This window comes from Oncorhynchus keta, chromosome 15 (assembly GCF_023373465.1).
Source record: "Oncorhynchus keta strain PuntledgeMale-10-30-2019 chromosome 15, Oket_V2, whole genome shotgun sequence".
Taxonomy (NCBI): Eukaryota; Metazoa; Chordata; class Actinopteri; order Salmoniformes; family Salmonidae; genus Oncorhynchus; species Oncorhynchus keta.
Window position 1 is genome coordinate 12944666 of NC_068435.1, and position 24555 is coordinate 12969220.

The 24555-nt window shown below is 41.3% G+C and overlaps 1 protein-coding gene and 1 pseudogene across 3 annotated transcripts; one reads left to right on the plus strand and one right to left on the minus strand.

Moving 5' to 3' along the window:
- LOC118377684 (potassium channel subfamily T member 2-like) overlaps positions 1-6217 on the minus strand; it is a 49260-nt pseudogene extending 43043 nt beyond the window's left edge.
- Positions 6218-11868: 5651 nt separating this feature from the next.
- Positions 11869-21568, plus strand: LOC118377685 (complement factor H-like). Of its 3 annotated transcripts, none has more exons than XM_035764630.2 (12): positions 11869-12037; positions 12752-12964; positions 13630-13809; positions 18099-18278; positions 18403-18438; positions 18778-18975; positions 19448-19513; positions 19896-20066; positions 20182-20355; positions 20567-20731; positions 20915-20937; positions 21125-21568. In XM_035764630.2, exons 1-11 carry the CDS (start codon positions 11977-11979, stop codon positions 20923-20925), a joined length of 1455 nt encoding a protein of 484 aa, XP_035620523.1. In that variant the 5' UTR covers positions 11869-11976; the 3' UTR covers positions 20926-20937; positions 21125-21568. The 3 variants fall into 3 exon arrangements, with proteins under 3 accessions (XP_035620523.1, XP_052319372.1, XP_035620524.1); XM_035764631.2 differs by having other exon boundaries at positions 11874-12037; positions 12773-12964; XM_052463412.1 differs by lacking the exon at positions 20567-20731.
- Positions 21569-24555: the final 2987 nt, after the last annotated feature.

The window sequence follows — 24555 nt, forward strand, 5'->3', positions numbered from 1 at the left end:
GGTTAAACAGAACTAAGACAACTCGAATAGAACTAATAACACTGGTTAAATAGAACTAATACAACTCTAATATAACTAATACAACTCTTATAGAACTAATACAACTCAAATAGAACTAATAACACTGGTTAAATATAACTAAGACAACTCGAATAGAACTAATAACACTGGTTAAATAGAACTAATACAACTCTAATATAACTAATAAAACTCTTATAGAACTAATACAACTCTAATAGAACTAATAAAACTCTAATATAACTAATACAACTCTAATAGAACTAATAGAACTAATAAAACTGGTTAAATAGAACGAATAAAACTCTAATAGAACTAATAACACTGGTTAAATAGAACTAATACAAGTCTAATATAACTAATACAACTCTAATAGAACTAATAACACTGGTTAAATATAACTAATAAAACTCTAATAGAACTAATAACACTGGTTAAATAGAACTAAGACAACTCTAATAGAACTAATAACACTGGTTAAATAGAACTAATAAAACTCTAATAGAACTAATAACACTGGTTAAATAGAACTAAGACAACTCGAATATAACTAATAACACTGGTTAAATAGAACTAATACAACTCTAATATAACTAATAAAAGTCTTATAGAACTAATACAACTCTAATAGAACTAATAAAACTCTAATATAACTGATACAACTCTAATATAACTAATACAACTCTAATAGAACTTGTAAGTCGCTCTGGATAAGAGCGTCTGCTAAATGACTTAAATGTAAAATGTAAATGTAAATATAACTAATACAACTCTTATAGAACTAATACAACTCTAATAGAACTAATAAAACTCTAATATAACTAAGACAACTCGAATAGAACTAATAACACTGGTTAAATAGAACTAATACAACTCTAATATAACAAATAAAACTCTTATAGAACGAATAAAACTCTAATAGAACTAATAAAACTGGTTAAATAGAACGAATAAAACTCTAATAGAACTAATAACACTGGTTAAATAGAACTAATACAACTCTAATAGAACTAATACAACTCTAATAGAACTAAGACAACTCGAATAGAACTAATAACACTGGTTAAATAGAACTAATAAAACTCTAATAGAACTAATAACACTGGTTAAATAGAACTAAGACAACTCGAATAGAACTAATAACACTGGTTAAATAGAACTAATACAACTCTAATATAACTAATAAAACTCTTATAGAACTAATACAACTCAAATAGAACTAATAACACTGGTTAAATAGAACTAAGACAACTCGAATAGAACTAATAACACTGGTTAAATAGAACTAATACAACTCTAATATAACTAATAAAACTCTTATAGAACTAATACAACTCTAATAGAACTAATAAAACTCTAATAGAACTAATAACACTGGTTAAATAGAACTAAGACAACTCGAATAGAACTAATAACACTGGTTAAATAGAACTAATACAACTCTAATATAACTAATACAACTCTTATAGAACTAATACAACTCAAATAGAACTAATAACACTGGTTAAATAGAACTAAGACAACTCGAATATAACTAATAAAACTCTTATAGAACTAATACAACTCTAATAGAACTAATAACACTGGTTAAATAGAACTAAGACAACTCGAATAGAACTAATAACACTGGTTAAATAGAACTAATACAACTCTAATATAACTAATAAAACTCTTATAGAACTAATACAACTCTAATAGAACTAATAAAACTCTAATATAACTAATACAACTCTAATAGAACTAATACAACTCTAATAGAACTAATAAAACTGGTTAAATAGAACGAATAAAACTCTAATAGAACTAATAACACTGGTTAAATAGAACTAATACAACTCTAATATAACTAATACAACTCTAATAGAACTAATAACACTGGTTAAATATAACTAATAAAACTCTAATAGAACTAATAACACTGGTTAAATAGAACTAAGACAACTCTAATAGAACTAATAACACTGGTTAAATAGAACTAATACAACTCTAATAGAACTAATAACACTGGTTAAATAGAACTAAGACAACTCGAATATAACTAATAACACTGGTTAAATAGAACTAATACAACTCTAATATAACTAATAAAAGTCTTATAGAACTAATAAAACTCTAATAGAACTAATAAAACTCTAATATAACTAATACAACTCTAATAGAACTAATACAACTCTAATAGAACTAATACAACTCTAATATAACTAATAAAAGTCTTATAGAACTAATAAAACTCTAATAGAACTAATACAACTCTAATAGAACTAATACAACTCTAATAGAACTAATAAAACTCTAATATAACTAATACAACTCTAATATAACTAATACAACTCTAATAGAACTTGTAAGTCGCTCTGGATAAGAGCGTCTGCTAAATGACTTAAATGTAAAATGTAAATGTAAATATAACTAATACAACTCTAATATAACTAATAAAACTCTTATAGAACTAATACAACTCTAATAGAACTAATAACACTGGTTAAATAGAACTAAGACAACTCGAATAGAACTAATAACACTGGTTAAATAGAACTAATACAACTCTAATATAACTAATAAAACTTTTATAGAACTAATACAACTCTAATAGAACTAATAACACTGGTTAAATAGAACTAAGACAACTCGAATAGAACTAATAACACTGGTTAAATAGAACTAATACAACTCTAATATAACTAATAAAACTTTTATAGAACTAATACAACTCTAATAGAACTAATAAAACTCTAATATAACAAATACAACTCTAATATAACTAATACAACTCTAATATAACTAATAAAACTGGTTAAATAGAACGAATAAAACTCTAATAGAACTAATAACACTGGTTAAATAGAACTAATACAACTCTAATAGAACTAATACAACTCTAATAGAACTAATACAACTCTAATAGAACTAATACAACTCTAATAGAACCAATAAAACTCTAATATAACTAATACAACTCTAATAGAACTAATACAACTCTAATAGAACTAATACAACTCTAATAGAACTAATACAACTCTAATAGAACTCTGCCAGAGAGAACAACAGACAAACAGACAGGCAGATGGAGGTCTACTGGTGTGGGTGATTCAGTGGAGGCTGCTGAGGGGAGGACGGCTCATAATAATGGCCGGAACGGAGCAAATGGAATGGCATCAGACACCTTGACACCATGTGTTTGATATATTTGATACCATTCTACTGATTCCACTAAAGTCATTACCACGAGCCCATTCTCCCCAAATAAGGTTCCACTAACGTCCTGTGGGCTGAATAGAGGAGGAAAAAGCTGTACCTTTAATAATATGACTGGCTAAAATGCCTTTGGTATTAGCAAGTTAATGAATATTAATTTAGTCTCGATCAAACAAAGAAACGGACAGGCCATAGGTCAGTTCAGCCAAATGCCTGGTAGGCTGGACCCTCTTTAGGCCAGTGGGCTGGTTTCTTGGTCCCAGTCTGCCCCTGATTTAACTAACAAAACTGTAGTGGTAATAGTAACAAATGTACGTACTGAGGCGGTGCGGACCACCTCACAGCGACTGCTTAGGATGAAACAAGCCTCTGCATTGTCCATTCTGGAAAAGAAAGACAACCATTCAATACTGAGTGGGTACATCTCAATACTCTACAGTGGCTTCCTCTCCTTATCTCCTCTTCAACTGTATAACTATCCACATTGATCTGAAAACAGAAGAGGTTGATGCCTATTTCCTATCCAGTATTGGCTTTCACCAGTTCAGCTCTTCCACATAAGTGCAGTTGAAGGAAAGGTGACTAAAGACCAAAAGAGAGGAAACTGTTTCAGCGGATTGAGACGCAGCCCTTGGTGTTGGTGACTCACTTGGCTCGTATGAGGTCCTGGTCCTTGAGGGCCGATCCCTGGAGGTAGATGACCCGCTGGGACCAAAGGGGGATCTGGAGCACCCGGCGCACCTGGGCGTCCATCTCTGTTGGACACAGGATGAAGACATAGTAGTCCTGGATAGACAGGAAGGCAGAGGAACAGCCTGGGTCGTGTTCATTCGGCACCAAATGGAGCAGAAAGGACAGAAACAGCAAGGAACTACCTGGGCTTGTCCAATAACAAATGCAAAATGTGTTTTAAAACCTTTCTTGCGTTCCCCAAATTATCAAGACCCGAGGAAACACACACACACACACACACACACACACACACACACACACACACACACACACACACACACACACACACACACACACACACACACACACACACACACACACACACACACACCAACCCGGACCTGCAGCCCGGGGTGGGCGTAGACCTCGTTGAGGAAGTCCATCAGAAGGTCTATCTTGAGGGAGCTGACACACAGCACCACATGTTTCTCCGTCTGGGCACGGTGATGGCTGTAGTTCCCCCCCGACTTCTGTCTCTCCATCCACAGGTAGGCCAGCTGCTCAAACTGACCAATAACGCCCAGCAGAGGAACACATTACCAATATGTAATGAATGCGCAAAACCATTCTCAAATCAATCTGAGGCTTTAATATATGACCAAATGCATACAGTTCACCCAATCCAACACATTTATGACTATTGATCTTTTATCACTGCGTTCTTACATCCTGGTCCTATAGAGCTACAGTGTGTGCATTTCCCCCATCCCAGTATGGGCACACCTGATTCAGATAATCAACTAATCATCAAGCCCTGATTAGTTGAGTCAGGTGTGTTAGTACTGCTAGCTGGGACAGAGCTGTGGGTCTCCAGGACTGTACTAGCAAAAACGCTGCTTCAACAGAACATTGAAAATGTGTCCATACAAAAGGCCACGGTAAATGTCAGCTATTGTCTTCAGTAAGGCAATCTGTTTACAAGGAGAATAGCAAAACAGCAGCAGAATGGATACTGTTGGCCTACCAAGACCATGGGTCAGCAGAAGGGATACTGTTGGCCTACCAAGACCATGGGTCAGCAGAATGGATACTGTTGGCCTACCAAGACCATGGGTCAGCAGAATGGATACTGTTGGCCTACCAAGACCATGGGTCAGCAGAAGGGATACTGTTGGCCTACCAAGACCATGGGTCAGCAGAATGGATACTGTTGGCCTACCAAGACCATGGGTCAGCAGAAGGGATACTGTTGGCCTACCAAGACCATGGGTCAGCAGAAGGGATACTGTTGGCCTACCAAGACCATGGGTCAGCAGAATGGATACTGTTGGTCTACCAAGACCATGGGTCAGCAGAATGGATACTGTTGGTCTACCAAGACCATGGGTCAGCAGAATGGATACTGTTGGCCTACCAAGACCATGGGTCAGCAGAATGGATACTGTTGGCCTACCAAGACCATGGGTCAGCAGAAGGGATACTGTTGGCCTACCAAGACCATGGGTCAGCAGAAGGGATACTGTTGGCCTACCAAGACCATGGGTCAGCAGAATGGATACTGTTGGCCTACCAAGACCATGGGTCAGCAGAATGGATACTGTTGGTCTACCAAGACCATGGGTCAGCAGAATGGATACTGTTGGCCTTCCAAGACCATGGGTCAGCAGAAGGGATACTGTTGGCCTACCAAGACCATGGGTCAGCAGAAGGGATACTGTTGGCCTACCAAGACCATGGGTCAGCAGAATGGATACTGTTGGCCTACCAAGACCATGGGTCAGCAGAATGGATACTGTTGGTCTACCAAGACCATGGGTCAGCAGAATGGATACTGTTGGCCTTCCAAGACCATGGGTCAGCAGAAGGGATACTGTTGGCCTACCAAGACCATGGGTCAGCAGAAGGGATACTGTTGGCCTACCAAGACCATGGGTCAGCAGAATGGATACTGTTGGCCTACCAAGACCATGGGTCAGCAGAATGGATACTGTTGGTCTACCAAGACCATGGGTCAGCAGAATGGATACTGTTGGCCTTCCAAGACCATGGGTGAATGGTCTTGGAAGCAGAATGGATACTGTTTGTATGTGAGTGTGTGTGTGTGCTCTGTGTGTGTGTGTGTGTGTGTGGCCATCACTCTCACCTGTATGGGCAGCACCACCAGGGCTACAGAGATCATGATGATCACCAGCAGCTTGGAGGGCCACACGTTGGGCGTGACGTCGCCGTAGCCCACTATGGCGAAGGCGATGACGCAGAAGTACCAGGAGTCGAACACCGTCAGCTTCTTGCCTGCCCGCTCCAGGTGCTGGATGCCACAGATGCTACCAGGATACAGGAAGCATTAACACAGGGGCTAGGAAGGGAGTGGTGTCACTGGAAAATTTGGAGCCGGTTTCCCAGATACAGAATAAGCTAAGTCTTGGACTTAATTTTTCGTTGGACATTCCCCGAGACTAGACTTACTCTGTGTCCGGGAAATGGTCTACTAGTGTCTACATACTGTATGAAGTGGGTCAAGATAAACTCCCGTCGCTACACACAGGGTCGGTTTCCTGGAGAGAGATTAAGTGGACTAAAAAGCCCTTCCAATGGAAATTCTCCATTGAGATATGTATACCAGGACTAGGCTTAATCTGTGACCCGGGAAACCGGCCCATAAGGTTTTTTAATCGAGAAGAAACATGAATCTACAAGCCTTGCAACTGAGCACCCTATACAGTAAATAGTCACTGGTATCTTCTCAAAAGCCTCTGCAACATACATCATGGTTAATAACGGTATGCTGCATGGGATATATCTGAGGACGTACTTATTGACAAAAATCCTCTGCTGTGTTTTTCAGTTTGAATGTCAGTCATGTATTGACATAGGAAGTAGCAACACATGACCTTTGATCCCACTGGTCCGGGAAATGTATTAGTAAGACTTGGCCTCTCTACTGTGGACATGATGGATTTTTTGGGGGGAGGGAATGAAGCAATGTTGTCATTCCTGTAAACCTGTATTTACCAGCCAGAACAAACATACCTTTACAGGAATATTCTGTCCACACAGACAGAAGTGTCTCAACCTGACACACTTCAATGTTGCTACTTAATTGAACCTGTTTTTGTTTTGTTTGCATCATATACAGCACATCTTAACATATCTATAACAGATACGTTGTGTTGAGAAACTGATGGATTACCAGGTGTGTGTGTGTGGTGTGTGTGCGTGTGTGTGTGTGTGTGTGTGTGTGTGTGTGTGTGTGTGTGTGTGTGTGTGTGTGTGTGTGTGTGTGTGTGTGTGTGTGTGTGTGTGTGCGTGCGTGTGCGTGCGTGCGTGCGTGCGTGCGTGCGTGCGTGCGTGCGTGCGTGTGTGTGTGTGCGTGCGTGCGTGCGTGTGTGTGTGTGTGTGTGTGTCACCATAAGCATTGCTTTATTACCATACAGGGACAGAGACAAACATTACAATCACACACACACACACATTGTGTGCAGGGCAGCAAATGGCACCACTGAGATCACTTAGCGGTCATTATCCCCAGGGCAATCAGCTCAGATGAGATAGTCAGACCACAGCACACTCAGAAGAGCTTTTAGCATTGCTTTCACTATCAGCCACTGCGAACCAGCATCTCTTATACTGTACAAATACTAGCATGACTTTATAGGATGAATGTCCTTACCAGCCATGTCCTATGGATGGGTCGTCTTGTCATGTATAGGACACAGCTCAGGACCTTTATGGAGAAGTCGAACACTCGTCTTCTCACACCTGGGAGACAGAGAGACAGAGAGGTTATAATGTCGTACTTAGGGTCAGGAGTACTTCCTCACCATGTGACTTGACCAGGAGAACATCTGGGTCCCTTAGTTATAACAGGTTCAACAGTTATAACCAATGCTATTTGTTACTGATGCAAAAGGTGTATTTTCCCCTCTTAAAAAAAGTACAAATAAGATTTAGGCACAGAATATAGCGTAGTTCAACTGTGATTAACGTTACACATTTAAAAAAAGATTACTTACTTGATCTTTGGTTTTTGATGAAGAACAGTATAAGTCTCTCTTTGAAAGTACTTTCATTGGCGTAAAATTCTACTTGCACCCTTGGGGAAACAATATATATAAATCGATTCTGTAAATAAAATGAATAATGTCATATTTACAAAGTTTTGGAGCATGGCTAAGGCTGGGTGTTAACATTTTACTGCAGTATTAACATTTTACTGCATTAGGCTAAATCAGGGTCACACAGAGTGATTCTTGGTGGTCTTAAACAAATCTACCTTGGAAACAAAAGTATACACTTCACACACATGGTTGTGGGCTTACAAAAAAGAAGACACATGTACCATGTCAGATATAGAGTTTAAATGTATTCAGTTTTGAGTTTGCATCCCAATATTACACTTTATATAGATCCCAAAAGACTGAAATATAACAAAACTATTTGATATAGAAACACCATATTTTCAGCGGTTTAAAACAAATAATGTTTATTAATGATTCAATTATGAATAACATTCCACACATGAAAAGAAAGGGCTACACAAGTGCAAAGATTCCACAGGTACAAACTCTAAATAAACTTTGACCCTGGACTATCAACTACTGCTGTATGCCGATCATAGTCTCATTCCCTTCTTATGCCAGCACCATGACACTCTAGGTCCTTATACAAATGTAACCCCCACAGATACATTTGTTCTAAGGGGTGCACCATTAGCATAGTCATTCTCTTCCCCTCTCCAACTGCACTTTGAAAAACACAAAATCACAACACAAAATCTACTATTGTATTGAAAATGTAAAAATGTTTTTTTATTTTTTTATTCCACGAACCTTACATTTTCTACTAGCTACAACAATGTTTAACCATGTCACTTTTTAAAATAATTGTAGTTAACATGACGTCAAACAAACTGAACCTACCTGTCATCATTTTGTAAATTCTGGTCCCCGAGGAGTAAGTCTCTGAATCTATACTTCGGGGGAAGAGGGGGTACTTCGCTCTCCAAATCAACCATAGTTCTCCTCTGCTGTAGCTACATCAGCCAAAAGAAAAATCCAAATCTGAAATGTACACTTTTATGACTGTATTTTAGAACAATTGTTGTACTCCGAGTGCACAAAAGGTGTGTCTTCTCACTCCAAGTGCTCGAAAAGACTGCATACATCACACAAATGATGTTACATTATTTGGAAAACAAGGAAGCAGCTATAGGCTGAATATTCAAAATCGTCCCATTTGTGAGCATCCTTGGCTGTGCATGTGCGACTACGCCCAAAGTCCATCTGCATCATTCTGTAACCTCTTGAGACGCTTTGCGTGGGTATCAGTGTCCGTAACATCTGAAGCGTGGGTATCAGTGTCCTCAACATCTGAAGCGTGGGCATCGGTGTCCGTAACATCTGAAGCGTGGGTATCAGTGTCCGTAACATCTGAAGCCTGGGTATCAGTGTCCGTAACATCTGAAGCATGGGTATCAGTGTCCTCAACATCTGAAGTGTGGGTATCAGTGTCCTCAACATCTGAAGCGTGGGTATCAGTGTCCTCAACATCTGAAGCCTGGGTATCAGTGTCCTCAACATCTGAAGCCTGGGTATCAGTGTCCTCAACATCTGAAGCCTGGGTATCAGTGTCCTTAACATCTGAAGCCTGGGTATCAGTGTCCTCAACATCTGAAGCGTCCGTATCAGTGTCCTCAACATCTGAAGCCTGGGTATCAGTGTCCTCAACATCTGAAGCCTGGGTATCAGTGTCCTCAATATCTGAAGCGTGGGTATCAGTGTCCTCAACATCTGAAGCGTGGGTATCAGTGTCCGTAACATCTGAAGCATGGGTATCAGTGTCCTCAACATCTGAAGTGTGGGTATCAGTGTCCTCAACATCTGAAGCGTGGGTATCAGTGTCCTCAACATCTGAAGCCTGGGTATCAGTGTCCTCAACATCTGAAGCGTGGGTATCAGTGTCCTCAACATCTGAAGCCTGGGTATCAGTGTCCTCAACATCTGAAGCCTGGGTATCAGTGTCCTCAACATCTGAAGCATGGGTATCAGTGTCCCTAACATCTGAAGCCTGGGTATCAGTGTCCTCAACATCTGAAGCGTCCGTATCAGTGTCCTCAACATCTGAAGCCTGGGTATCAGTGTCCTCAACATCTGAAGCCTGGGTATCAGTGTCCTCAATATCTGAAGCGTGGGTATCAGTGTCCTCAACATCTGAAGCGTGGGTATCAGTGTCCTCAACATCTGAAGCGTGGGTATCAGTGTCCTCAACATCTGAAGCGTAGGTATCAGTGTCCTCAACATCTGAAGCCTGGGTATCAGTGTCCGTAACATCTGAAGCGTGGGTATCAGTGTCCTCAACATCTGAAGTGTGGGTATCAGTGTCCTCAACATCTGAAGCGTGGGTATCAGTGTCCTCAACATCTGAAGCGTGGGTATCAGTGTCCGTAACATCTGAAGCGTGGGTATCAGTGTCCTCAACATCTGAAGCCTGGGTATCAGTGTCCTCAACATCTGAATCGTGGGTATCAGTGTCCTCAACATCTGAAGCGTGGGTATCAGTGTCCTCAACATCTGAAGCGTGGGTATCAGTGTCCTCAACATCTGAAGCCTGGGTATCAGTGTCCGTAACATCTGAAGCGTGGGTATCAGTGTCCTCAACATCTGAAGTGTGGGTATCAGTGTCCTCAACATCTGAAGCGTGGGTATCAGTGTCCTCAACATCTGAAGCGTGGGTATCAGTGTCCGTAACATCTGAAGCGTGGGTATCAGTGTCCTCAACATCTGAAGCCTGGGTATCAGTGTCCGTAACATCTGAAGCGTGGGTATCAGTGTCCTCAACATCTGAAGCGTGGGTATCAGTGTCCTCAACATCTGAAGTGTGGGTATCAGTGTCCTCAACATCTGAAGCGTGGGTATCAGTGTCCGTAACATCTGAAGCGTGGGTATCAGTGTCCTCAACATCTGAATCGTGGGTATCAGTGTCCTCAACATCTGAAGCGTGGGTATCAGTGTCCTCAACATCTGAAGCCTGGGTATCAGTGTCCTCAACATCTGAAGCGTGGGTATCAGTGTCCTCAACATCTGAAGCGTGGGTATCAGTGTCCGTAACATCTGAAGCGTGGGTATCAGTGTCCTCAACATCTGAATCGTGGGTATCAGTGTCCTCAACATCTGAAGCGTAGGTATCAGTGTCCTCAACATCTGAAGCCTGGGTATCAGTGTCCTCAACATCTGAAGCGTGGGTATCAGTGTCCTCAACATCTGAAGCGTGGGTATCAGTGTCCTCAACATCTGAAGCGTGGGTATCAGTGTCCTCAACATCTGAATCGTGGGTATCAGTGTCCTCAACATCTGAAGCGTGGGTATCAGTGTCCTCAATATCTGAAGCGTGGGTATCAGTGTCCTCAACATCTGAAGCCTGGGTATCAGTGTCCTCAATATCTGAAGCGTGGGTATCAGTGTCCTCAACATCTGAAGCGTGGGTATCAGTGTCCTCAACATCTGAAGCGTGGGTATCAGTGTCCTCAACATCTGAATCGTGGGTATCGGTGTCCGTAACATCTGAAGCGTGGGTATCAGTGTCCTCAACATCCACACATTGTCCACGGTTTATTCACATCTCTGAGTTCTAAACAGTCATCTTCATTCACATCTCTGAGTTCTAAACAGTCATCTTCATTCACATCTCTGAGTTCTAAACAGTCATCTTCATTCACATCTCTGAGTTCTGAACAGTCATCTTTATTCACATCTCTGAGTTCTAAACAGTCATCTTTATTCACATCTCTGAGTTCTGAACAGTCATCTTTATTCACATCTCTGAGGTCTAAACAGTAATCTTTATTCACACATAATGAAGCATTATTCATAAGACAGTTCAATTGAAGTCAGTTACACCCCTTACTGTTCAAAACAAACACAGTCAGATGCACCAAAAAGTGCATAGCCTATTTGGAAACTCGAGAGTTTGGAACTGCCCTAGGCAATGATTAACTTGCACACAGCTGACCTAAACTATTTGTGAAATCCATTTGACTTTATTCGGCAGTAAGCATTTGTCAGAGTCGCATGGGTTTATCTATTTTGTAGGGAAATGGGTGAACCAAAATGTTTGTTTTTTGTTCTATTGATTTGGTGTCTCGGCACAGTACACGGTAAGAGCTTCTGTTACGTGGCATCGTTCACTTCTCATTTTACAAAAAGTTTATTTCATTTTGTTGGCAATTTTGATTAAAATAACCAAGTGGACCTTATGCTCCCACGTTGTCTATGGGCTTTTACAGATGTGAGCCTCACATTTCATACATTTCTAAGTGGATGGCATCTTTACTGCCATTCTGTTACATGTGATCATTACAGGGTAAAGGCCTTTCATTGGTGATGATGAATTTTCAGGGTCATTCACAAGCATTGGAATTGTTAAAGGGATGTGTTTCATTCAAAATGCAACTGAACATAAGCTTTTCTCGCACCTTGGTTGTGGTCGAATCCCCAAGACAGATTTTGGATTTGTGTTTTGCTTACTTGGGTATTTGATGTAGAATGTATGCACACATGACTGTAAGTCGCTTTGGATAAAAGCGTCTGCTAAATGGCATATATTTATTTTATTTATGTTGTGTTTGGTCACTATCACCATAGGGCACAGTTCACAGTTCTGAAATTATGTCTAAAACACCTTACAAACACTGAAATACAATTCACAATACAAAAGTGTCCCTTTCTGATGAACTCGTCTGCATTAGGTTTTTGAAAAGTCATACACTTTTGGATTGTGATGTATTTATGCATCACAACACCACAATTCAAACTGCGATAAAGTCATCTGAAATGGTTGTTATCTGCTTTACTGTTCCTGTGATAATTAGGCCAAGGTTACTCCATTTCAGCACAAGATTCCCGACAAAGCTGCCCAAAACCCCAACTGAAACAAGGTTATTTTGGCTCGGATGAAGAAATGTACCAACATGGCACGGAACTTTACTATGCCTGCGATAAAGGTTGGAAACCTGCGGTTGAGGGGTGGTGGGCGATGGTTGAGTGTGAGAACAGAAAATGGTCCCACACACCTCAGTGCATAGGTAAGTGATTTGAGCATTCTTTTAAAAAAAATGTATCATGAATGAATTATGAGAACATTTGGTGTTAGAGATTTAGGTATACTTTTAGAGTTCCTGCTGCCCTCACAGAGTACAGTGTGTACTGCTCACTATTAATACCTGCATGTTGTACTGGGAAGTCACCAACAATCTTGTATTGCTTATTAACACGTTTTCTGTTCAGGTGAAGATGGAAACACTGTTGGTGACTTTGTTTAAGCTTTCTTTTCATCATGTGTAGGGAACTTATTGTACAACAGCCTAATTGCACTAGGTCACTAGTACTATCAAGAACTCTCCTGAAAGGGACTCTCCCAACTACATCACATGCTATCACAATACGTATCCAAAACCTGCCCCAAGTCCCCAGTTGTCCTCTGACAGCCCTGATGTAGGGTATATGGCCTTCTGGGCCGCCCTTAGGCTTCAGCTTTGTAAACACTAAATCCGGATACTTTGGGTCAAGCAAATGGGTAAAACCTGACAGTGGAAAAGGTCTATACATCTTTATGGCACAGATAATAGACTAGTCCATCTACTTTGTCTACCTTAAGATAAATAGAGACATGCTGTTTGGTTCAAAACTCACTCTAGCTTTTCTCCCTCATTCAATAAGATGTTTATAGTTTTTTGTTTTTGTTATTCAGATGAGAACAACTGCATTGCTCCAGATAACCCTAATGCTAAAGTGACAACCCCTGGGGTGAATGGATGGTATCCCAATGGAAAACTAGTTAGGTTTGAATGTGATGAAACATATGAAATTAAGGGCCCTATCACAGCTACGTGTGAGAATGGGACTTGGACAACATTACCACTGTGTGAAGGTGAGTATGTTCTCAGAGTTGTCTCTGTATAAAACCCTTGTTTAGCTCTACCATGTGATAGGATAACGATGGCATAACGATGACTTTTTGATGACATTTAATTAAACATTACATTCTGTATTTTTCCACATCTTTCACCACAGAGGGTGGCATTTAGTCACTGTATTGTCCTGCATGTTGTTAAACATTCAGTGACTGTCAGTCAAAGCAGCACGTGTCAGTGTTCCGCATGGGAAAGACTCTGTACATAGCAGCATGTATTAGTGTTCCGCATGGGAAAGACTCTGCACATAGCAGCACGTGTCAGTGTTCCGCATGGGAAAGACTCTGTACATAGCAGCATGTATCAGTGTTCCGCATGGGAAAGACTCTGTACATAGCAGCATGTATCAGTGTTCCGCATGGGAAAGACTCTGTACATAGCAGCACGTGTCAGTGTTCCGCATAGGAAAGACTCTGTACATAGCAGCATGTATCAGTGTTCCGCATGGGAAAGACTCTGTACATAGCAGCATGTATTAGTGTTCCGCATGGGAAAGACTCTGTACATAGCAGCATGTATTAGTGTTCCGCATGGGAAAGACTCTGTACATAGCAGCATGTATTAGTGTTCCGCATGGGAAAGACTCTGCACATAGCAGCATGTATTAGTGTTCCGCATGGGAAAGACTCTGCACATAGCAGCATGTATTAGTGTTCCGCATGGGAAAGACTCTGTACATAGCAGCATGTATTAGTGTTCCGCATGGGAAAGACTCTGTACATAGCAGCATGTATTAGTGTTCCGCATGGGAAAGACTCTGCACATAGCAGCATGTATTAATTAGTGTTCCGCATGGGAAAGACTCTGTACATAGCAGCATGTATCAGTGTTCCGCATGGGAAAGACTCTGTACATAGCAGCATGTATCAGTGTTCCGCATGGGAAAGACTCTGTACATAGCAGCATGTATCAGTGTTCCGCATGGGAAAGACTCTGCACATAGCAGCATGTATTAGTGTTCCGCATGGGAAAGACTCTGCACATAGCAGCATGTATTAGTGTTACGCATGGGAAAGACTCTGTACATAGCAGCATGTATTAGTGTTCCGCATGGGAAAGACTCTGTACATAGCAGCATGTATTAGTGTTCCGCATGGGAAAGACTCTGCACATAGCAGCATGTATTAATTAGTGTTCCGCATGGGAAAGACTCTGTACATAGCAGCATGTATCAGTGTTCCGCATGGGAAAGACTCTGTACATAGCAGCATGTATCAGTGTTCCGCATGGGAAAGACTCTGTACATAGCAGCATGTATTAGTGTTCCGCATGGGAAAGACTCTGCACATAGCAGCATGTATTAGTGTTCCGCATGGGAAAGACTCTGTACATAGCAGCATGTATTAGTGTTCCGCATGGGAAAGACTCTGTACATAGCAGCATGTATCAGTGTTCCGCATGGGAAAGACTCTGTACATAGCAGCATGTATTAGTGTTCCGCATGGGAAAGACTCTGTACATAGCAGCATGTATTAGTGTTCCGCATGGGAAAGACTCTGTACATAGCAGCATGTATCAGTGTTCCTCATGGGAAAGACTCTGTACATAGCAGCATGTATTAGTGTTCCGCATGGGAAAGACTCTGTACATAGCAGCATGTATTAGTGTTCCGCATGGGAAAGACTCTGTACATAGCAGCATGTATTAGTGTTCCGCATGGGAAAGACTCTGTACATAGCAGCATGTATTAGTGTTCCGCATGGGAAAGACTCTGTACATAGCAGCATGTATTAGTGTTCCGCATGGGAAAGACTCTGTACATAGCAACACGTGTCAGTGTTCCGCATGGGAAAGACTCTGTACATAGCAGCATGTATTAGTGTTCCGCATGGGAAAGACTCTGTACATAGCAGCATGTATCAGTGTTTCGCATGGGAAAGACTCTGTACATAGCAGCATGTATTAGTGTTCCGCATGGGAAAGACTCTGTACATAGCAGCATGTATTAGTGTTCCGCATGGGAAAGACTCTGTACATAGCAGCGTGTATTAGTGTTCCGCATGGGAAAGACTCTGTACATAGCAGCGTGTATTAGTGTTCCGCATGGGAAAGACTCTGTACATAGCAGCATGTATTAGTGTTCCGCATGGGAAAGACTCTGTACATAGCAACACGTGTCAGTGTTCCGCATGGGAAAGACTCTGTACATAGCAGCATGTATTAGTGTTCCGCATGGGAAAGACTCTGTACATAGCAGCGTGTATTAGTGTTCCGCATGGGAAAGACTGTACATAGCAGCGTGTATTAGTGTTCCGCATGGGAAAGACTCTGTACATAGCAGCGTGTATTAGTGTTCCGCATGGGAAAGACTCTGTACATAGCAGCATGTATTAGTGTTCCGCATGGGAAAGACTCTGTACATAGCAGCGTGTATTAGTGTTCCGCATGGGAAAGACTCTGTACATAGCAGCGTGTATTAGTGTTCCGCATGGGAAAGACTCTGTACATAGCAGCGTGTATTAGTGTTCCGCATGGGAAAGACTCTGTACATAGCAGCGTGTATTAGTGTTCCGCATGGGAAAGACTCTGTACATAGCAGCGTGTATTAGTGTTCCGCATGGGAAAGACTGTACATAGCAGCGTGTATTAGTGTTCCGCATGGGAAAGACTCTGTACATAGCAGCGTGTATTAGTGTTCCGCATGGGAAAGACTCTGTACATAGCAGCGTGTATTAGTGTTCCGCATGGGAAAGACTCTGTACATAGCAGCATGTATTAGTGTTCCGCATGGGAAAGACTCTGTACATAGCAGCATGTATTAGTGTTCCGCATGGGAAAGACTCTGTACATAGCAGCATGTATTAGTGTTCCGCATGGGAAAGACTCTGTACATAGCATGTTCCGCATGGGAAAGACTCTGCACATAGCAGCATGTATTAGTGTTCCGCATGGGAAAGACTCTGCACATAGCAGCATGTATTAGTGTTCCGCATGGGAAAGACTCTGTAAATAGCAGCATGTATTAGTGTTCCGCATGGGAAAGACTCTGTAAATAGCAGCATGTATTAGTGTTCCGCATGGGAAAGACTCTGTACATAGCAGCATGTATTAGTGTTCCGCATGGGAAAGACTCTGCACATAGCAGCATGTATTAGTGTTCCGCATGGGAAAGACTCTGCACATAGCAGCATGTATTAGTGTTCCGCATGGGAAAGACTCTGTACATAGCAGCATGTATTAGTGTTCCGCATGGGAAAGACTCTGTACATAGCAGCATGTATTAGTGTTCCGCATGGGAAAGACTCTGTACATAGCAGCATGTATTAGTGTTCCGCATGGGAAAGACTCTGTACATAGCAGCATGTATTAGTGTTCCGCATGGGAAAGACTCTGTACATAGCAGCATGTATTAGTGTTCCGCATGGGAAAGACTCTGTACATAGCAGCATGTATTAGTGTTCCGCATGGGAAAGACTCTGTACATAGCAGCATGTATTAGTGTTCCGCATGGGAAAGACTCTGTACATAGCAGCATGTATTAGTGTTCCGCATGGGAAAGACTCTGTACATAGCAGCATGTATTAGTGTTCCGCATGGGAAAGACTCTGTACATAGCAGCATGTATTAGTGTTCCGCATGGGAAAGACTCTGTACATAGCAGCATGTATTAGTGTTCCGCATGGGAAAGACTCTGTACATAGCAGCATGTATTAGTGTTCCGCATGGGAAAGACTCTGTACATAGCAGCATGTATTAGTGTTCCGCATGGGAAAGACTCTGTACATAGCAGCATGTATTAGTGTTCCGCATGGGAAAGACTCTGTACATAGCAGCATGTATTAGTGTTCCGCATGGGAAAGACTCTGTACATAGCAGCATGTATTAGTGTTCCGCATGGGAAAGACTCTGTACATAGCAGCATGTATTAGTGTTCCGCATGGGAAAGACTCTGTACATAGCAGCATGTATTAGTGTTCCGCATGGGAAAGACTCTGTACATAGCAGCATGTATTAGTGTTCCGCATGGGAAAGACTCTGTACATAGCAGCATGTATTAGTGTTCCGCATGGGAAAGACTCTGTACATAGCAGCATGTATTAGTGTTCCGCATGGGAAAGACTCTGTACATAGCAGCATGTATTAGTGTTCCGCATGGGAAAGACTCTGTACATAGCAGCATGTATTAGTGTTCCGCATGGGAAAGACTCTGTACATAGCAGCATGTATTAGTGTTCCGCATGGGAAAGACTCTGTACATAGCAGCATGTATTAGTGTCTGTGTTTCCACTGTCTTGGTTCTTTACAGAAGAAAATGTCTTGTGTGGACAACCTCCTCCTGTGACCAATGCAGTTATCACTCGTGAATATCGGGAGAAGTTTCAAGAAGGCTCTAAGATAAATTATAAATGTCGGGATTCATATACTTATGAAGGAACTGACTCTAGCGTTTGCCAATCTGGAGATTGGACCACAAGTCCCAAATGCAGTAAGTGAAGTCCTGGCATTAGAGACATCATTTTATAGTGTGACTCCTGTTTCCTTGGTTGTTTTATCTTCTGAACTCTTCTGAATAAATCATTGATATTTGTTTCCTGCCTCCCTCTCAATAGTTCAAACTCCATTCTCCACAGAGAGGGCCAGCACAGGTAAAAGTGACCAGTCATTTTGTATCTTAGGCAAGAACAGCTTTGTTTACCCAAATGGCAATAAACTGGCAATAGCAATATTGAACAATGTAACTGGCCAAACGAGATAAAGAAACCTGCAGGTTTCTTGTTTTGTGAGTGACATTTCTATAAGATGTTTTACATTGCACAAATTGTGCCCCCTAATATTTCTAAAACATCCCAGACTGATGAATCTATGAACATTGGGTCATTGACATCAGTTGAGGCCAAAACTGTATAGTTTGTAGGAACAGCCTTCAAGCTAATGTTATTAATCATGTAATGTTATTGTTATTAATCATGTCATGTGTGGAACAGGTGAAGGAGGCAGCAGTACTTCGAGTGACAGAGGAAATGGTGGCACATCTAGCGGAGGGGACCACAGCACATCTAGCGGAGGGGGCCACAGCACATCTAGCGGAGGGGGCCACAGCAGATCTAGCGGAGGGGGCCACAGCACATCTAGTGCAGGGGGCCGCAGCACATCTAGCGCAGGGGGCCACAGCACATCTAGCGGTAATCTTATCCGAATTAGAAATTCCATAAAAAAATATCCTAATTCCTTCCTCAGTTTAGTTCAGCCAGTCATAAATATTGTAACAAACCTGGCATTTATTAGACCTTTTGCCGTAATGATCTGTTCGAGGCCAGCTGCAGCTTAACTAGGTTGCACGTTACAAATTTAAAGGTCATTCCGATTGAGTCGACAGGTGCAGAGTTTACCGCAGAGTTTACCGTGAATGTAGTCTTCGCTAAAGCAGGAACATTGCCTTTAAATTTCATCAGGCTGTAATGCTGCATTTCCACGATACAGATTGATCAGACTCCTAAGTTTCATGGCCTCACTCCAAAAACTAATGCAGAAAAAGTAAATGACAGAAAAAACAGCTATAGAATCAATATATTTATTATGTCTTGTGGTTTCCAATGTCTAATGTCTCATAGCAGCTTCATTTTTACAGATATCTGCTGTAACTGTCTCCAACAGGTGATGAGGCCTCAGCCAATGTCAGACCCTCTGCCAGACCACAACCTGGTGGTCCATTTTTACCTGGTAATTCAAGCTTTCTGTTTTCCGCTTTTCAGCATTCAACTTAATATTGTAAAAAAAGCAAAAATGGGCTTTTTATTTATCTGACTTTCCTTTATCTGCATGTCCAGCCCTTATATTTCACCTCACAATGAAGTGTTTTACCATTTTCTTTTTAGAACAACCAGGGTTGCAAGTAAAACACAAAATCCAGGGGGTCGAATATGCTAATGACACATCTTATAATGCATTATAGCTGCATCATTATGCATTATACATGGATGCTTAAAGTACATTTTTACCACAATTCCTTTCACCTGGAAGTGGGCTGGATTATGACCTGAAATGTCTCAGAACAATATGAGCATTATTTTTGTAATCCTGAAGAGCTGTATGTGTTGTTCAGTTGATAGGTGTGGAGAGAAGCCAACAGTTGATAATGGGGATTTTATCAGTGACTCTGACAGAAATCGTATGGCACTGACCTTCACATGCATTAACTATTATAAACTTGTGGGCCCAGAGCAAGTGATGTGTCATAATGATCAAACGTGGTCAGAGCTCCCCATTTGTAAAGGTAAGTCAATTAATCACTTGCTAAAATTAGCAAGATAACATCACACATCTAATTGTCTTGTCTCATAATATATCAACCTTCATTAACACTCTTATATCAACTCTTTATATACCAGCTCCCTGTACCATTGACAAAAGGACTTTTTACACGCTGGATCTTCCAAAAGACATGTTTGTGAAGGAAGGAGAGAGTCAGACATTTCTCTGTAAAAAAACTGATTCTTGGGGACGACCTTTTGTTGCTGATGTTCGATGTCAGAATGGACAAGGGGCAATTGGCAGATGTGCCTGTATGTATGATGAACTACACACAACACAAAGAAACAGATTATACAGTTCTTAATTAACACAATGTTTTCTTTGTTTATCAATTGTTTATAATTTAGTTTAGTTTATTATGTTTAAAGTCTACTGTAAATGAGTCCTTATAAAATATATTATCACGAACTCAATGTATAAACCTTCATTAATCACTTTTATATTCATTCTCTTTTTACAAAGTGGGCTGCAAACTGGACACATGGAATTACCATTGGCTGGATCTTACACAGGATATGTTTGTAAAGGAAGGACGTCAGACATGGAACTGTAAACAAACGGATTACAGGGGTCGTCGTCTTGTTGCAAATGTTGAATGTCATGAGGGATATTTAACCGTACGCAATTGTAAGTCTAATGCAACAGTAGGAAAGAGAATATAATAAACTGAAACACATTCTACACAGGTTTTTTGTCAAGTGTGAACACATATTGTCATTAAGTTACAATAGTTGTACATGTCAGTTACTGAATATGCTACTGTAAGCCTCATAAGAGACTAAATATTAACTACAATGTCATCCCATTTAGGTTCCCTTTAAAACTAATATTGGGTAAGTGTTTATGGATCTCTGCACAGGTATTAAACTCAAGCAAACTTCAATGGAGGTTTTGTCAGTGTCAGATATACATGAATAGAATCAAGAAATGGTGAGGCCAGTCCCATAAATACTGACATTAGTTGTGGTGAGTCTCTTTCCTCTTATGTAACTTCAACAAGGTTGTGTATTTTCTTCACAGGCCTGGTGAATCAATGCAACAAACCCAAAGCTGCAGCAAATCCCCTGGAAGAGAGGACTTCCCACGTTGGCCACCAATCAAGATCATGATGTGTTTGATAAAGTTGCTTTTACATTTGGTTCATGATATGGAATCTGTCTCATAACACAGGGGGTTAGTAGGGGAGCAGAGAGGAAAGGAGGCCCACCATCTTAGGATAGGAGGCTGTCTGACAAGATTCAGACAGTCATTCTGAATGATTCAAAAGAAATGGAAAATACATGTTGAACATAATAATGGGAAGGTTGATGAAACAGTTGATCAGCAAAACATTTGATATTCATTTAAAGCAGCAAACTACTGTTAGTCAATGGGAGTCAAATCAATAGAATGTACAGTATACAATGGACATGGATGCATGTCGAAAATGTCATGGCTTGGATCTATAAAAGATATATAATTAGACGTATGTGTGTGTGCTTTTATATGCCTTCATTGGTTTTACACCAATTCAATTCACTAACAAATGTGTCAAACACAACACACATCAACAGTTGACACTAACCAACAACTAACTATCCAGAAGCATATTCAGTAGAACAAAAGACAGAAATGACTATTAAACATGTTTTAATAGTTTGAATAGTATAATGAAGACAGTCTGACAATATGGAATCCATATAAGAAGGTTTTACGCTGCTGCTACTCTCTGTTTATCATGTATACACAGTCACGTTAACCACACCTACATGTACATAATACCTCAATTAGCCCCAATAACCGTTGCCTCTATATAGCCTCTCTACTGTATGTAGCCTCTCTACTGTATATAGCCTCTCTACTGTATGTAGCCTCTCTACTATATGTAGCCTCTCTACTGTATGTAGCCTCTCTACTATATATAGCCTCTCTACTGTATGTAGCCTCTCTACTATATGTAGCCTCTCTACTGTATATAGCCTCTCTACTGTATGTAGCCTCTCTACTGTATATAACCTCTCTACTGTATATAACCTCTCTACTGTATGTAGCCTCTCTACTGTATATAACCTCTCTACTGTATATAACCTCTCTACTGTATGTAGCCTCTATACTGTATATAGCCTTTCTACTGTCTATAGCCTCTCTACTGTATGGAGCATCTCTACTGTATATAACCTCTCTACTGTATATATCCTCTCTACTGTATGTAGCCTCTCTACTGTATATAGCCTCTCTACTGTATATAGCCTCTCTACTGTATATAGCCTCTTTACTGTACATAGCCTCACTACTGTATATAGCCTCTCTACTGTATATAGCCTCTCTACTGTATATAGCCTCACTACTGTATATAGCCTCTCTACTGTACATAGCCTCACTACTGTATATAGCCTCTCTACTGTATATAGCCTCGCTACTGTATATAGCCTCTCTACTTTATATAGCCTCGCTACTGTATATAGCCTCTCTACTGTACATAGCCTCACTACTGTATATAGCCTCTCTACTTTATGTAGCCTCTCTACTGTATATAGCCTCTCTACTGTATGTAGCCTCTCTACTTTATGTAGCCTCACTACTGTATGTAGCCTCTCTACTGTATATAGCCTCTCTACTATATATAACCTCTCTACTGTATATAGCCTCTGCTGTATAAAGCCTCTCTACTGTATAAAGCCTCTCTACTGTATATAGCCTCTGCTGTATAAAGCCTCTCTACTGTATATACGGACAAAACAGAGATGCTTGTTCTAGGTCCCAAGAAACAAAGAGATCTTCTGTTGAATCTGACAATTAATCTTAATGGTTGTACAGTCGTCTCAAATAAAACTGTGAAGGACCTCCGCGTTACTCTGGACCCTGATCTCTCTTTTGAAGAACATATCAAGACCATTTCGAGGACAGCTTTTTTCCATCTACGTAATATTGCAAAAATCAGAAACTTTCTGTCCAAAAATGATGCAGAAAAATTAATCCATGCTTTTGTCACTTCTAGGTTAGACTACTGCAATGCTCTACTTTCCGGCTACCCGGATAAAGCACTAAATAAACTTCAGTTAGTGCTAAATATGGCTGCTAGAATCCTGACGAGAACCAAAAAATGTGATCATATTACTCCAGTGCTAGCCTCTCTACACTGGCTTCCTGTCAAAGCAAGGGCTGATTTCAAGGTTTTACTGCTAACCTACAAAGCATTACATGGGCTTGCTCCTACCTATCTCTCTGATTTGGTCCTGCCGTACATACCTACACGTACGCTACGGTCACAAGACGCAGGCCTCCTAATTGTCCCTAGAATTTCTAAGCAAACAGCTGGAGGCAGGGTTTTCTCCTATAGAGCTCCATTTTTATGGAACGGTCTGCCTACCCATGTCAGAGACGCAAACTCGGTCTCAACCTTTAAGTCTTTACTGAAGACTCATCTCTTCAGTGGGTCATATGATTGAGTGTAGTCTGGCCCAGGAGCGGGAAGGTGAACGGAAAGGCTCTGGAGCAACGAACCGCCCTTGCTGTCTCTGCCTGGCCAGTTCCCCTCTTTCCACTGGGATTCTCTGCCATATTACAGGGGCTGAGTCACTGGCTTACTGGGGCTCTCTCATGCCGTCCCTGCAGGGGGTGCGTCACCTGAGTGGGTTGATTCACTGTTGTGGTCATCCTGTCTGGGTTGGCGCCCCCCTTGGGTTGTGCCGTGGCGGAGATCTTTGTGGGCTATACTCAGCCTTGTCTTAGGATGGTAAGTTGGTGGTTGAAGATATCCCTCTAGTGGTGTGGAGGCTGTGCTTTGGCAAAATGGGTGGGGTTATATCCTTCCTGTTTGGCCCTGTCCGGGGGTGTCCTCGGATGGGGCCACAGTGTCTCCTGACCCCTCCTGTCTCAGCCTCCAGTATTTATGCTGCAGTACATTTACATTTACATTTAAGTCATTTAGCAGACGCTCTTATCCAGAGCGACTTACAAATTGGTGCATTCACCTTATGACATCCAGTGGAACAGCCACTTTACAATAGTGCATCTGAATCTTTTAAGGGGGGGGGGGGTGAGAAGGATTACTTTATCCTATCCTAGGTATTCCTTAAAGAGGTGGGGTTTCAGGTGTCTCCGGAAGGTGGTGATTGACTCCGCTGTCCTGGCGTCGTGAGGGAGTTTGTTCCACCATTGGGGGGCCAGAGCAGCGAACAGTTTTGACTGGGCTGAGCGGGAACTGTACTTCCTCAGTGGTAGGGAGGCGAGCAGGCCAGAGGTGGATGAACGCAGTGCCCTTGTTTGGGTGTAGGGCCTGATCAGAGCCTGGAGGTACTGAGGTGCCGTTCCCCTCACAGCTCCGTAGGCAAGCACCATGGTCTTGTAGCGGATGCGAGCTTCAACTGGAAGCCAGTGGAGAGAGCGGAGGAGCGGGGTGACGTGAGAGAACTTGGGAAGGTTGAACACCAGACGGGCTGCGGCGTTCTGGATGAGTTGTAGGGGTTTAA

Excerpts from the sequence above, each read along its gene's own strand:
- LOC118377685 (XM_035764630.2), top strand. The coding sequence starts at position 11,977 with ATGGGTGAACCAAAATGTTTGTTTTTTGTTCTATTGATTTGGTGTCTC. Across the intron at positions 18,439-18,777 it reads CACAGAGAGGGCCAGCACAG|GTGAAGGAGGCAGCAGTACT; the intron begins GTAAAAGTGACC and ends TGTGTGGAACAG. Across the intron at positions 19,514-19,895 it reads TGGTGGTCCATTTTTACCTG|TTGATAGGTGTGGAGAGAAG; the intron begins GTAATTCAAGCT and ends TGTGTTGTTCAG.